Source organism: Caenorhabditis remanei, chromosome III (genome assembly GCF_010183535.1).
Source record: "Caenorhabditis remanei strain PX506 chromosome III, whole genome shotgun sequence".
Taxonomy (NCBI): Eukaryota; Metazoa; Nematoda; class Chromadorea; order Rhabditida; family Rhabditidae; genus Caenorhabditis; species Caenorhabditis remanei.
The window spans coordinates 17,076,546-17,089,365 of NC_071330.1; the positions used below are offsets into that span (position 1 = coordinate 17,076,546).

The 12,820-nt window shown below is 38.1% G+C and overlaps 2 protein-coding genes across 2 annotated transcripts; one reads left to right on the forward strand and one right to left on the reverse strand.

Annotated features, from left to right (window-relative positions):
- Positions 1–5,933: 5,933 nt before the first annotated feature.
- On the forward strand, positions 5,934–7,109 carry GCK72_011771 (uncharacterized protein; the record flags this gene model as incomplete). The annotated part of the gene is made up of 4 exons (XM_003100767.2): positions 5,934–6,066; positions 6,663–6,791; positions 6,948–7,007; positions 7,081–7,109. The coding sequence occupies 4 exons, from the start codon at positions 5,934–5,936 to the stop codon at positions 7,107–7,109; spliced, it is 351 nt and encodes a 116-aa protein (XP_003100815.2).
- A 663-nt stretch (positions 7,110–7,772) lies between these two features.
- GCK72_011772 (uncharacterized protein) lies at positions 7,773–11,388 on the reverse strand (the record flags this gene model as incomplete). Its single annotated transcript, XM_003100805.2, has 10 exons — positions 7,773–7,923; positions 8,417–8,544; positions 8,590–8,669; positions 8,726–8,788; positions 8,975–9,072; positions 9,485–10,206; positions 10,804–10,947; positions 11,004–11,075; positions 11,159–11,211; positions 11,304–11,388. 10 exons carry the CDS (start codon positions 11,386–11,388, stop codon positions 7,773–7,775), a joined length of 1,596 nt encoding a protein of 531 aa, XP_003100853.1.
- Positions 11,389–12,820: the final 1,432 nt, after the last annotated feature.

The window sequence follows — 12,820 nt, forward strand, 5'->3', positions numbered from 1 at the left end:
TTTTCGCAAGAAAAATTCTAAAGAAATTCGATAAAAATTTTGAAATTTGTACTTTGGAGCCAAGTACCTGTTAAAATGGGTCCAAAACCTGAAATATTTGTAGTAGAAACGCGTCAAAGGTACGCCAGCCACACGTTTTTTTCTCTATTTTACATTATGATTAAAACATAGAAACGCCAACAGGGGAGCATTGAAAACGCGTCAAAGGTACGCCAGACAAAACAATTGGTAGAAATTGAAAATAATGAACCAGAATTGGGGATTCTTAAATTTTATAGGGTTTTTATATCCGTTTTTAAATGAAAAGTACAAAAGTGATGACATCCTCCCCGATGCCAAACCACAAACTATTCTTCTCCTCCTGTGAGTGTGCAATTGGGGGCGGAGCCACTTTTCCGGAGCCGGTTACTTCTCGGAAAAGTTTCACGTGAGGGATGAGATGATGATCCAGATGTTTGTCTCTAGTTTTCCGGATTACATTGTATTGGGGGATACATCTGTCTGTCTGAGTGTGTGTAGTGTTCGAGTAGTTTTTTACGCTTTTCGTATGAAGAGAGAGTGGTCAATGTTCTGACGGGGGGAAGAGCCAGTGTGAGTCATGGAATAATAGAATGGAGGAAGGACTTGAAAATAGCTGTCTGAAAAGAGAAAAAGGTAGAGAAATTGTGACATCATTGGTTACTGTAAAGGCTGTCAAAAAGATTTGAAGTTCCCAGCCATGCAAAATGTTCGTTTTTTCAGAAATCCGCGGCCTCGGCCGCCCTGAAAGCCGCGGTTGATGTGAAAAGTGCATGTAATTTGTTCAGATTCGCAGTACGGTTTATCGTGCTTTTATAATAATTACACTAACAATGATAAAAACCAGTTTGACAGGAAACTCCCTTGAGACCAAATCTCAAAAATGATAAAATTGTCATTAAAACGTTATTTTTAGAGACAAGTTCTTGAATTTAGTATGTATCGCTAGAGAAAGACACAGGCTTTCTAATGGTGTAAAAATCTCGATAATCCGTATATATACTATCTAATAACGATATAGTACCCAAACAACCTTACTTTTCGACCAACCATTCCCGCTACCCGTCTGAAATTGGCTTTATTAATGTTTGTGTGATTTTCAGGTACCACTTTTCCTATACCTCATGACCTCGAACATGTCTTTTCACTCCCAATTTTTCCGGTGTAATAACTCCTGCCAATGTAAGTATCACATGCATTAGGATGGACCATTTGCAGAACTTGTGACCTGACATACCAATCCATCAATCGAGCTTTTTTTTGTTGCTCCTCAACAAATCTTTTGATATTTTGACAACTGGTGGTCACATTTTTTTGACATGAAGATTTTTCGACCGGGAGGATGGGTTCGGTAGTCAGAGATTAGAATTTTCAATTGTTTAGAAAACAACGAACATCTTGGTAACACTGTCACAAGTACAGAAGCATAATATGTGGTTTTTTTTTGTTCGTTCCTTTAAAAATTGGGTTTTCAGGAGTTCCTCAATTATCAGATCAATCTGGAAATTAATCTCTGATCAACAACGTCTTATTTTTTATTATAAAACTGTCTCTATGGTGTTCGGTCATTAGCCTTCTTTTCTTTAAACTTTTTTTCCTGCCAGACCACCCATATTTAGCCTTCAACACCTCTTCAACACCCCGCTTTCCATTCATTCTCTACTCAATTCCAAGGTGTGCCCTCCGAATATAATGTAGTCTTGAGAATATGTACATACATTTTCAATAGTCTTCCGGTTTCTAGTGTCTCTGATTTGATCAGCGTGAGAAAATCACGGGGAGAGCAACATTTTTCTTTTCCAAGAGATCAAACTCTATGGAAGTCTGATGGTAATGCGGTTCCTTACAATTCGAGTCCGTAGATTCCGAATCTGGAACAAAATTTTGCTAATTTCTTCTGTCAGCCGAGTTATGACCCGTGAAACTTTTCCTATGGTAGTTAGTGACATGAACCATCCACCGTAATCTTCCAATATGTATGTAATTAGGTAGAGAGATCATAAGGATCGTCTGCTGTCTGATTCTGGAGCTGCTTAGCCGTCTCTCCTGAATGTAACCTACCAACATCATTACCGTGTTAACAGTGTTGTTCATTTCAAATACTCCTTAGATTGTCAGCACAAGAATTTTTGTCTGGCTAGCTCCCACGTCCTTTACGATTGTCCTTGAAGAGCTTGAACCTTGCAGTAGAAGCAAAAAGGTACGCTTATACAGGTGTGTCGTTAGAACATTAAAAGCGTAAGAATTTTTATGTTTAGAGCTGAGCAATGTGTGCACTGACGGTCTCTATGGTGTGTCTACTTACCTAACTATATCCTAGCCAAGTCTTTTTTGGCTCCAACCGTTGTACGACGGAGCGCAACCTTACATTTTGGTCACTGTAAGTTGTCAGTGTAGTCTGTCAGTGTAACTTTTTGTTTTCAGTCTGGTAGGTCTGCTTACCCTTAGCAGCGCCATTTTTTCTTACATACTGAACCATCAAGGTCTGCTCAGTGCGACGTAGTGCAGCATCATATTAGATTGTCCGAAAACCCAAAAAACCACCAAAAGATCAAAGAACCTCTCTCTGCATGACTCATTCCAAATGTTGCCATCATCTCACGTCGAGAGAACGAGAATCCATGACAGGAACCACTCTCTTATTACAAGCACGTAAATACTGTGCGGGCGGAGTGGAAAAAACGGGAGGACAAATAAACTTGGAGCTATATTTGCTCTCTGGGAGCCCTGGAATCTTATTCATTTCAAGAGATCAAATTATGTTGGGGTGAGAAGAAAAGTGAGAAGAAAAATGGAGAAATTTTTCGGGAAAAAAGAAAAAAACGGATAAAGTTGTGTTATGATGTTTGCCTGATAGGATAGCAAGCTTGTGTGTCGATTTATCCGGATGTCCAGGAGGGTCGTTTTCAAACCAAGAGTCAAACTAAAAACGACGGAGCACGTTTCCGCGAGCTTACATTTTGGTCACTGTAAGTTGTCAGTGTAGTTTGTCAGTGTAATTTGTCAGTGTAACTTTTTGTGTTCAGTGTTGCAATGTCATGGTTTCAAAACGACTGGTTTCGAAATGTCTCGGTTTTTAAACTTCCCGGAGCGATTAAAAACAACAATTTTGGGCTTTTTTATCCCGATTTGGCACTTTATTTTCAGATGTCCAATTTTACTGAAAATTTATGATTTGATATTGTTAACCATGCTGAATTTCATGATCACATTCGTAATTTTTCAGAATCTCCAGAAATGGAGTTTAAACTTCAAGGTTAGCCGAGATCGGAGTTCTGGAATTTGCATTTGAGATTCGGTTTTTTTTGTTTGAATTTTCATGTATAGTCGATATGGTCAATATCGTCAATACTGTACCAGGTACTTAGTGTCACGGGGTGTTTGCATAATCCCTATTTTATTTTTGCGTAGTTCGATTTGTTCACAACCAGTGGTTCTGACCAATCGTTCAAACCAGTCATTTGTGGTGTTTCACATGTTCATTGAGGAGGGATGTTTTGTAACAGATATCTGGACAAACGGACGGGCATGCAGATCATGAAATGACAAGAAATATATAGTAATGATCACTAGCCTATTAAGAAGGCCACGGACATCCGGACATACAGAAAAACTGGTGGTCGTAAGACAGCGGACAAACAGAAGTTATATTTTGGTCGCTGTAAGTTGTCAGTGTACTTTGTCAGTGTACTTTGTCACTGTAACTTTTTGCGGCTTACACGACAAATAAACGTAAAACTTATCCAACCGTTATGGAGCGGCCTAACGCCTCGCACTGTTGTAAATGCATACCACCTAAAAATAATACATATAACTGCACTTTCTCCATAAAAACAAAATTTTTACAAAAATTCTCAACATGACGCAATTCCTCAAATTTCGTGTACTTTTTTCAACATTTCCTTGAAACTGTCCATTCTAGACTATACGAAAACAATACAATCTCCTCGTGACCGCCCGTTCTCTCTGATCAGAAGATGTTGATGGAATTCACGCGAATTCCGTGTTAAACATGCAAATCGCCGAATTCTGTCTCTGCGTCGTCTCGCCGTCTGCGTCTCCCCCCGTCAGTGACGACGTCAACGCATTCTTCGTGTCAGATTATCATCATTTATATTCCGAATTATCATATTTTCCATTTTTCCATTTCGCCGCCATTTAAACCACCTCCATCGCCAATATTGTCACTCACAACTCCACTCAACTCTCCCTATTTTCCGGACGTCAGAAAAAAAGCTTTCCATTTATTTTGGAAATTTTCGTTGTGTTTGATTGAAAAAGTTTTTGACAAGACTTTTTCAACCAACCCATCCGATTTCAAGTTGGCTTTGGCAAAACTGTAAGTTTATTGTACGGGCTATAACTCGGTTGGGTGAAGTGCTATCAAAAAATTGTCAACTACAAAATTGTAGGTCTTGAAACGGGCTATATTTTTATGGTTAACAATTTTTCAGTAGCACAAGCGGTTATTAAAAAGATGGGTTTAAAAGTGACTTGGCATTGGTGTAAGATAGCAGACCAACATTGGTCTGCTAGCGATTTTCGTTGGTCTGCTAACGATGTGATTTTCGTTATAATTTAGGTTGGTTGACGGTTTCCTATAGTTCACAAAGTTTCTTAAATTTTGGTACTTGAAATATTTCTAATTGTAGTTGAAACATCAGCCAGATTTAGGATACAACGATTTGAATTCAGCGAACAGCCATAAAATGGGGAAACATGAAAACCCACTATATCTTATTAGCTGAATGACGTATCAAAATGATGTCAACTACAAAAATGTAGGAAATTTCATGGATTATATTTTTGTAGTTGACAACTTTTTGATAAATAAAGGAAGTATTGAGATACAGGGGTTTGAAGTTGAGTAGGCATATCCTAATGTGCGCCTTCCTTGTGGAAACGACAGTATCTCAGTAGGTATATGAGATATCAAAAAATTGTCAACTACAATATTGTAGTTCTTGAAACGGACTATATTTTTGTAATTGCTACTTTTTTGATAGCACTAATAGGTAACGGAATACAACGGACTGAATTCAGCTATCATTTAGTGGTGTCATGTGTAATCGGAAAATGCCGAGAACAAACTGCTATAAATCGAAATAAATCAGAGACTTTTAAAAACAGTTAACAGAAAATTATAGCCTTCAAAATTCTGTACAATTTGATAGTAAAATACTATAATAAAATTTTCATACATTGTTACCAACTACTGATAGGAAGCGGTTTTTGGTGATGATATTATAAAATTGATTTTATTTCGTTATTTGCGGTAATTATCAAAAAATTATAAACTACAAAAATAAAGCATTTGAGATTTTTTACATTTTTGTAGTTGACCATTTTTTTTATAACTCCGCCCCTTCATGAGATACATCGGATCTAAGGTGGGACTCAACAAAATCTCTTGAGTCAAAGCGATAAGACCCAGAGACAAAAATCCTCATATCTTTAAAATAACGGTACTTATAAAAAATATTGTCAACGGAAAAATTATGCCCATTGAAATTTTGTACATTTTTGTAGTAGACCATTTTTTGATAACTCCTCTGCTTGCAAAGTTATAACCTTATCAAAAAGTTGCCACTGGTCACTGTAAAAATTGTCAGTGTAAAAAAATTGGCAGTGTATAAAAATTGTCAGTGTAAATTGTCACTGTAAAAAACCTAAATTGTCTGATTTCCAGGTCAAAGCGTGTGCTTATAATCAATCCAACAATCTTGGCTCGCTCAACCTTCCACCGCTACTTTGCGTCGAACAACGACGATTTTGGCTAGGTAATTAGCCTACCTAATTAACCTTAATTGCTCCACCAATTTATTCCAGCTAGGCCAAAAATCGTAACAACCGTACAAACCGCCATCGCTTAAACTCTCTCAAATTGTCGTAATTCACGCTAGACGCCCCTCAAAATGGCGTCAGTTGTTGTTGTGACTGCTGGAGCCGCACTCGCCGTTTCCGTTCCATTCGTCGCGTTGAAAGAGTCGTTGGAGGGAAGATTCAAGAGCAATATGAAGAAACATTTGGGACAACGTCATCGTTGTCGTAAGTTACGGGGAAGACATCATAGTTAGCAGACCGATTGAAAATCGCTAGCAGACCAACGTTGGTCTGCTAGTGATTTTCGTTGGTCTGCTAGGAGTAAGACATCCGGACATCCAGAGGGACAGACAGACATCAGATTCTTAAGCCTAAGCCTAAAAAAATAGGCTTAGACACCTTAAACATAAGCCAACTTTTTTCACTTTGGGACATCCGGACATCCAGAGACACAGACAGACATTAGAATCCAGTAGCGAGCCTAAGCCTATAGGCTTAGTCAATCTGGGAGGAAGCCTATAGGCTTAAGCATACTTGTCAAGCTCCGGGTACTTGGCGCCAAAGTTCAAAATTAAAATTGTTCGAATGTTTTGAAATTTTTAAGCGAAAATAACAAATTTTCGACTATCATTCAGAGTCAGAAGAAATTATGAAGAATCATCAAAAAAATCATATTTCCAATGGAAAAATGAAAAAGGGTTTTTAAAAAATTGAAAAAAATGGTTCATTTTTTTGAAACCAGCCCTCAAATTTTACGTTTTCACCTAAGCCTATAGGCACACAGAAAGACTACAAACTACAAACTACATTGTATTTTGTAGGCGTCAACTTCCCCGACATCGAAGACGAGCTAGAACAACAATATCAGCACGTCATGATGAGAAAGAAGGCCAATAATGAGAAAGTGTCTGCCGCCGCCAACTCGAAATCCAGCTCTTCTGATGATGAAGGTACGTGGGTGGGACGCAAAAAATTTCTTTTTTTTTAATGAAAAAAATTTAAAGTGCAATGGAGCGTCTTTTCAGTTATAAGCTCGTTAGAGCGCGATTGCACTACCCACACTTTTTTTCAAAAACCATCAATATAAGCCCCGCCCACTTTTACAGACAACTCCTCAACCATCAGTTCTCCACCGAGCTACAACGACATCACCCAACCACCAGCATGTAAGTTTTGTGTGGACATCGGGACACGCGGACACACAGACAGATTTTTTTTAAATTTCGGACTTTTTTTCAGACGGCCTATTCGTGGCACGTGGCAACTGAGAAACGACGACTCTCTACGAAATTTCCAAAAAAAATATCTTCAAAAAGTGGGCGTGGCTTCCCAGCAGCAGCTTCAGTAGGACATTTTACAACAAACTGACGCCATTCAATCGCTTCTAAATTCGCTTTTTTTGCTTCGTAGATCAACAAAAAAAATTAATTTTAATGACTTTTTTGAGAAAAATATATTTTTCAAAATTTTTCGCCTAATTTTTTTTCTATGTTTCGCTTGTAATTTTTATATTTTTCTCAGTAAAATAAACTTTTTTCATTGTTTCCAAAAAACTTAAAGATGATGATGTGAAAGATCATGTTTCAGATGGGGGCAAAACAAAAAAGCGAACAAAAAAAATTATAGTCCAGTATTGTCGCAACAAAAAAGTTCCGACATTTTTTCCCCCTCGGTGTTTGCGGACTCAAGCCAAAATTTGATAATTTTGGCTTGAGTCCGCAAACACCGACGAGGAAAAAATGTCGGAACTTTTTTATTTCGATAATAGGGCGCATTTTCTGATAACAGGACTAGAGAAGGCAGGGGAAATATCACAGATAATATCACCAGGAGAGAAAGTAGAAAAAAGGCAAAAATGTTGATATTGAGGTGGTGCAAATTGGGGGCGGAGCTTAAAGGAAATACATTTTATGAGTGAGCAAAAAAAATAATTAATTAACAGAATTGCCACCAAGGCTACTAGACTTCGACGTGTTCCGACGGAAAAGCTTTGGCAGGATTCCTTTTTTCTTTTTTATTCCAGATGACGTGCCGTTTGTCGAGTTGGAAATTATCGATTGCATATCTTCTTGCAGGTCTTGCCTGAAAAATTGAAATTTCAGGGAAAAACTGTGGAAAATTCACTGAAAATCGGCTAAGAATGAAAACCGCTAGCAGACCAACGAAAATCACTAGCAGACCAAAGAAAATCACTAGCAGACCAAAGAAAATCACTAGCAGACCAAAGAAAATCACTAGCAGACCAACTCGAAATCACTAGCAGACCAACGTTGGTCTGCTAGCTCTCTCTCTCTCCGTCGCGTTTTCTCTCAATTTTCGAGTTTCTTCTCGCAGTTTCTCATGACACCCATAATTATCCTATGCGTACTTTCACCTATTTTATTCAATACTCTCGTAACGCTCTGGCGTTTTAGCCGATTTATATCAAAAGTCCCCAATTGAAAAAATTTTGTCTGTAAATTGGATCCTATCACTAATGAGGCCTCTCATCTCAAATTCCGTACTTTTCACACTCTCCTACTCAAATTCCTTAATTAGTCTCACTGATTAGTGAGACTAATTAACGCCTCCTTACGTTAAACTCCTCGGAATCGTAATATGATCTTCTAACACGGGCGACACGTCTTCAGAATGTATGCTATCACTTTTTCCGGTCGGCACGAAGGCGATCGTTGATGGTTGCTGTTGTGGGATAGGTGCTGGCTGAAAAAAGAAAGTCAGGATCCGCCCATTCTAGGCTCCACCCACCTGAACCACTTTTTTCACCAAATTATGATTTTGTACACTTCCCGAATTCGCATTCGATAAAGATCCAGAAGACGATGAACCTAAAATTTCAGATTTTTGGAAATTCCACGTGGCGGAAAATTATTGCTTCTCGAACCTTCCTGACTATTGTTGTAGAAGTGGGACGAGGCGGCGGCGGTTCTATTGATGTGTTCGGTTTCTGTAAGCTTTTTTTGGATTGAAAAACATTAATTTTTTAAGAAAAAAATTAAAATATCCAAACATTTATTTGGTGTGTTAAGTGGATTCACAACATAAAACGTCACAAAATTAGAGAAAAAAATAAAAGTTAGGCTCCGCCCATTTTCTGGAACCAATTTTTAATAACTGAAAAACTATCGTTTACCATTCAAATAAAGAAGCGGGAAGCCGCATAACGACTCGATTTGCATCCATCGTTCCTGCGTCTCTCGGGTTAGAGTATGAATTTTTTCCATTCGATTTCTGAAGAAAACGTTATTGTTTTTGGGGAAATTTGTAGATTTTTGTAGTTTTTTAATGTGAAAATAGCTACAAAACATTGTTTTCTCCTCTCAGTTTGTGGGAAACGGGAGAAGAAAACAGCTATTTATCCGGTAAATATAGGATATTAGCTAGCAGACCAACTTAAAATCGCTAGCAGACCAACGAAAATTACTAGCAGACCAACGTTGGTCTGCTATCTCTCCTCCATTGGTCTGCTAAATAGCTCCGTGTGTCATTCTCACGCTTTCTCTCTTTATTTTCGAGTTTCTTCTCGCATTTTCTCATGACACCCATAATTATTTTTACATATGCGTACTCTCACCGCGCATTTTCGATCGATTTCTTCTCTTTTTATTCAATTTTTTCCCAGTTTTTCCCCGTTTTCACTCACTTCAACGCAAAAATCTTCGAATCCACTTGATCCGACGTGGAGGCGGCTCCCGTTGCCAATTTCAACGATGACAGCACACTTCCCTGTTTCTTCTGCAGCCTATCCACCATCTCAATCGCCTCCTTCATTTCCTTAAAGCAGTCTTGACGTTGTTTCTCCAAAAATGCCATCTCATTCTCGCAAGTTCGTCGGAGAAGTGGCTGAAGGGCAAGTGGGGTTCCGGATCCATTCGAGTTGGCTTCCAGACGACGTTCCGCTTCTTCCAGTTGTACACGTAGATTCTCCATCTCTGTTCGACTAACAATTCCATCGGATATCGATCGTTTCGACCTCTCGTCACTCAACATTTTCTGCACGTCTTCGAATTCTGATTCCATCGATTTCAGCTCTGTCAGCTTACTCGACAATTCGTTCACTTTCTGCTGTGCTTTCTGTTTCTGTCTGACATATAAAAATATCAAAGAAGTCAGGAGAAGCGCCAGCAGTGCTAATAGAATATCTTTCGTTCGGTTATTATTATCCTTGTATCCGAAAAGAACAACGTCGAGAGAATTCAGACGAAGTTTCTGGCGGTAGACGGAAGATTTGATGCCAAGCTCTTTATTGAGAAAATCGGAGCTGGGCGAGGCGAAACGTGGCAGAATTTTTCCATCGATTTTCTTGATTTTGACGGCGTCGACGACGCTGGGAAGGTTGACGTCGTTGATGAGCCATTCGACGAGCTGGAAGTAAAATAATGAAAAACGGAAAATCGCTAGCAGACCAACGCTCGTTTTTCTGCGATTTTCTTGAAAATTTTGGATTTTTTACACCGAAAATAGGTTTTTTGGTAGATTCTTCAAAGAAAACTGGATTTTCCTACTAATATCCACCTTAAATACGCGAAACATCACAATTTTTCGCAAAATCGCTAGCAGACCAACGTTGGTCTGCTAGCGATTAAAAATTGAGCTAGCATAACAACATTCGTTTTTCTACGATTTTCTCAAAATGTTCAGGTTTTTTCACACCAAAATTAGGTTCTCCGCTAGATTCTTTGAAGAAAACTAGATTTTCCTACTTATATCCACCCCAAATGTTCAGTTTTGTGATATATAATGTTTCGCGAAACATCACAATTTTTTGCGAAATCGCTAGCAGACCAACGTTGATCTGCTAGTGATAAAAAATTGAGCAATCAGACCAACGTTGGTCTGCTAGCGATTTCGCGAAAAAAATTGAGATGTTTTGCGATACGCTCATTTTCAGCGATTTTTCTTCTAAAAACTCAATTTTCTGCCCAATTTCCGACCGGAAATGACTTCTCCTCCAAAACTCACTCTTTCATTAGTCCACGTCCTCTCTGTACTCTCAAACCACGCCTCCCACAAGTCATCGACAGTTATCGCGTCGTCGTCCCCATGGAACTTATTCTCCCGTCGTGTTCGTTCGGATCCACGCATTTGCATGTCCTCTTTCATAAACTGGAATTATATATATATATATATGAATTTTGACAACTTTTTCGTAATTTCCCTACCCCAGTCGACTCATTCCGATCAATCGATCCCGAGTGATCATCGTCCATGTCTCTGTGGATATCTCTGATCGCCTGCAATGAGAAATTGATTAAAAAAAGGAAAAAAGGGAGAAGCGGAAATAAAAATGAATCAAGTTTTTCTGTTTCGTCGATACCTCATATCCCAATTTGTCCCGTATCTTTTCCTCTTCCGCCGTCACTTCCACATCTAAAAATATGATAGAATTTGATAAATCAATGCGAATATCGCTAGCAGACCAACGTTGGTCTGCTAACTAATCTGCCACGTTGCATACTCACTTCTAGTCACCCGGTCGCTACCAACGATATGTAACACGTTGAAAAGAATGAAGGCAATCGAAAAAATCCATAAAATTCTACCCATATTTCTTCTCCTTTTCTTTTTTTACTGTCGATGTTTATCTCATTACGATTCTGAAAAAATGAAGGGATTAGGAGTGATTTTATGAGAAGAAAACGATGAAAATGCGGTAAACGAATAGTAGAAAAACTAGAAAATCGTTAGCAGACCAACGTTGGTCTGCTAGCTCTTCACTACTGCCACGTGGATATTTTTCCAGGTGGTTTTCGGTTTTTCTGGGTCGAAAACTGTCAATTTCGGAGCGTAACGTTATAAATGAGCCGTCAATCACTAAACTTGGTTGAAAAATTATGAAAAAATTAAAGAAATTCCCATAAAAAATCAAAAATTGAGAGAAAATGCGAGGAAGAGAGCTAACGTGGTCTGCTAGCTCTTCACTACTGCGACGTGGCACTTTTTCAGCTATCTTTGAACCTAAAACAGTCAATTTCGTGTCCTATTTAAATATAATAAAAATCATAGCGAAGCCATCAAAGAGTAATCCTATTAAACTTTTCAAAAACTATTTGTTTTTCATAAACGGAAACAATACCATTTTTCAATGACAGTGCCTCGTTTCGCCTTTTTGAAAAATAGGAAATGACGTGTATCATCAGCGAAAAAGGTGTCCTAGAAGGGGCGAAAAACAACAAAAATGGGCTATCGTTTCCGTCTATTTCTCTAATTCTCTCGGTACATACTAATGTTGTTTCTATGGGTGGTATCCGGTGAGAAGATACATATTTATCTTTTTTTTTCGCTATTTAGTAGTAGTATAACTACTTTTCTCTCTACTAAACGGGCGGTTCGGGGAAAATTGAGCGTCGGCAAAAAACGAAAGAAAATTACATTAACCTCTGTAGTTATATATATTTTTTCCTTGTTCTGTGTTGACTTAAACGCTTATCAGTGATGTGTAATCTTGAAAAGAATTGTGTCGTTGTGCGGCTAATATGTCGAGAATAGAAATAGGTATCAAAAAAGAATCAGGACATCAAAAAAACTGTGGAATTTGAGAAAAAATTCGAAAAATTAGTGAAAAATTGAAATTTTCAACTCGAAAATTAGATAAAATAGATATATTTAAGCCACGCCCATTTTTTGAATTTGGCGAGCATATGGGTCATATTTCCGGTGAGAAAAATTGATTTTTGGCGGAAAATTAAAAAACCACCAGTGAAATTGTCAATTACTCACTGACTATGACTAAAAAAGGGGGCGGAGTTTAGAATTTTCACTGATAGTGAGCTTGAGGTGTTTTTGATTCATTTTTTGGAAATTCTGACTGAAGAAAGGTCTGTTTCTGATGTTTTGAATGCTGAATTTACATGATTGAAATTATTTTGGCTGCCTTTCAAGGAGTTTTGAATATTTGGGTTTTCGACACGAATTTGATGAAAATGAGTTTTAAAAAAATGAAAATCGAGGTTTTCAGTGAGAAAATGTTGGAAATTTA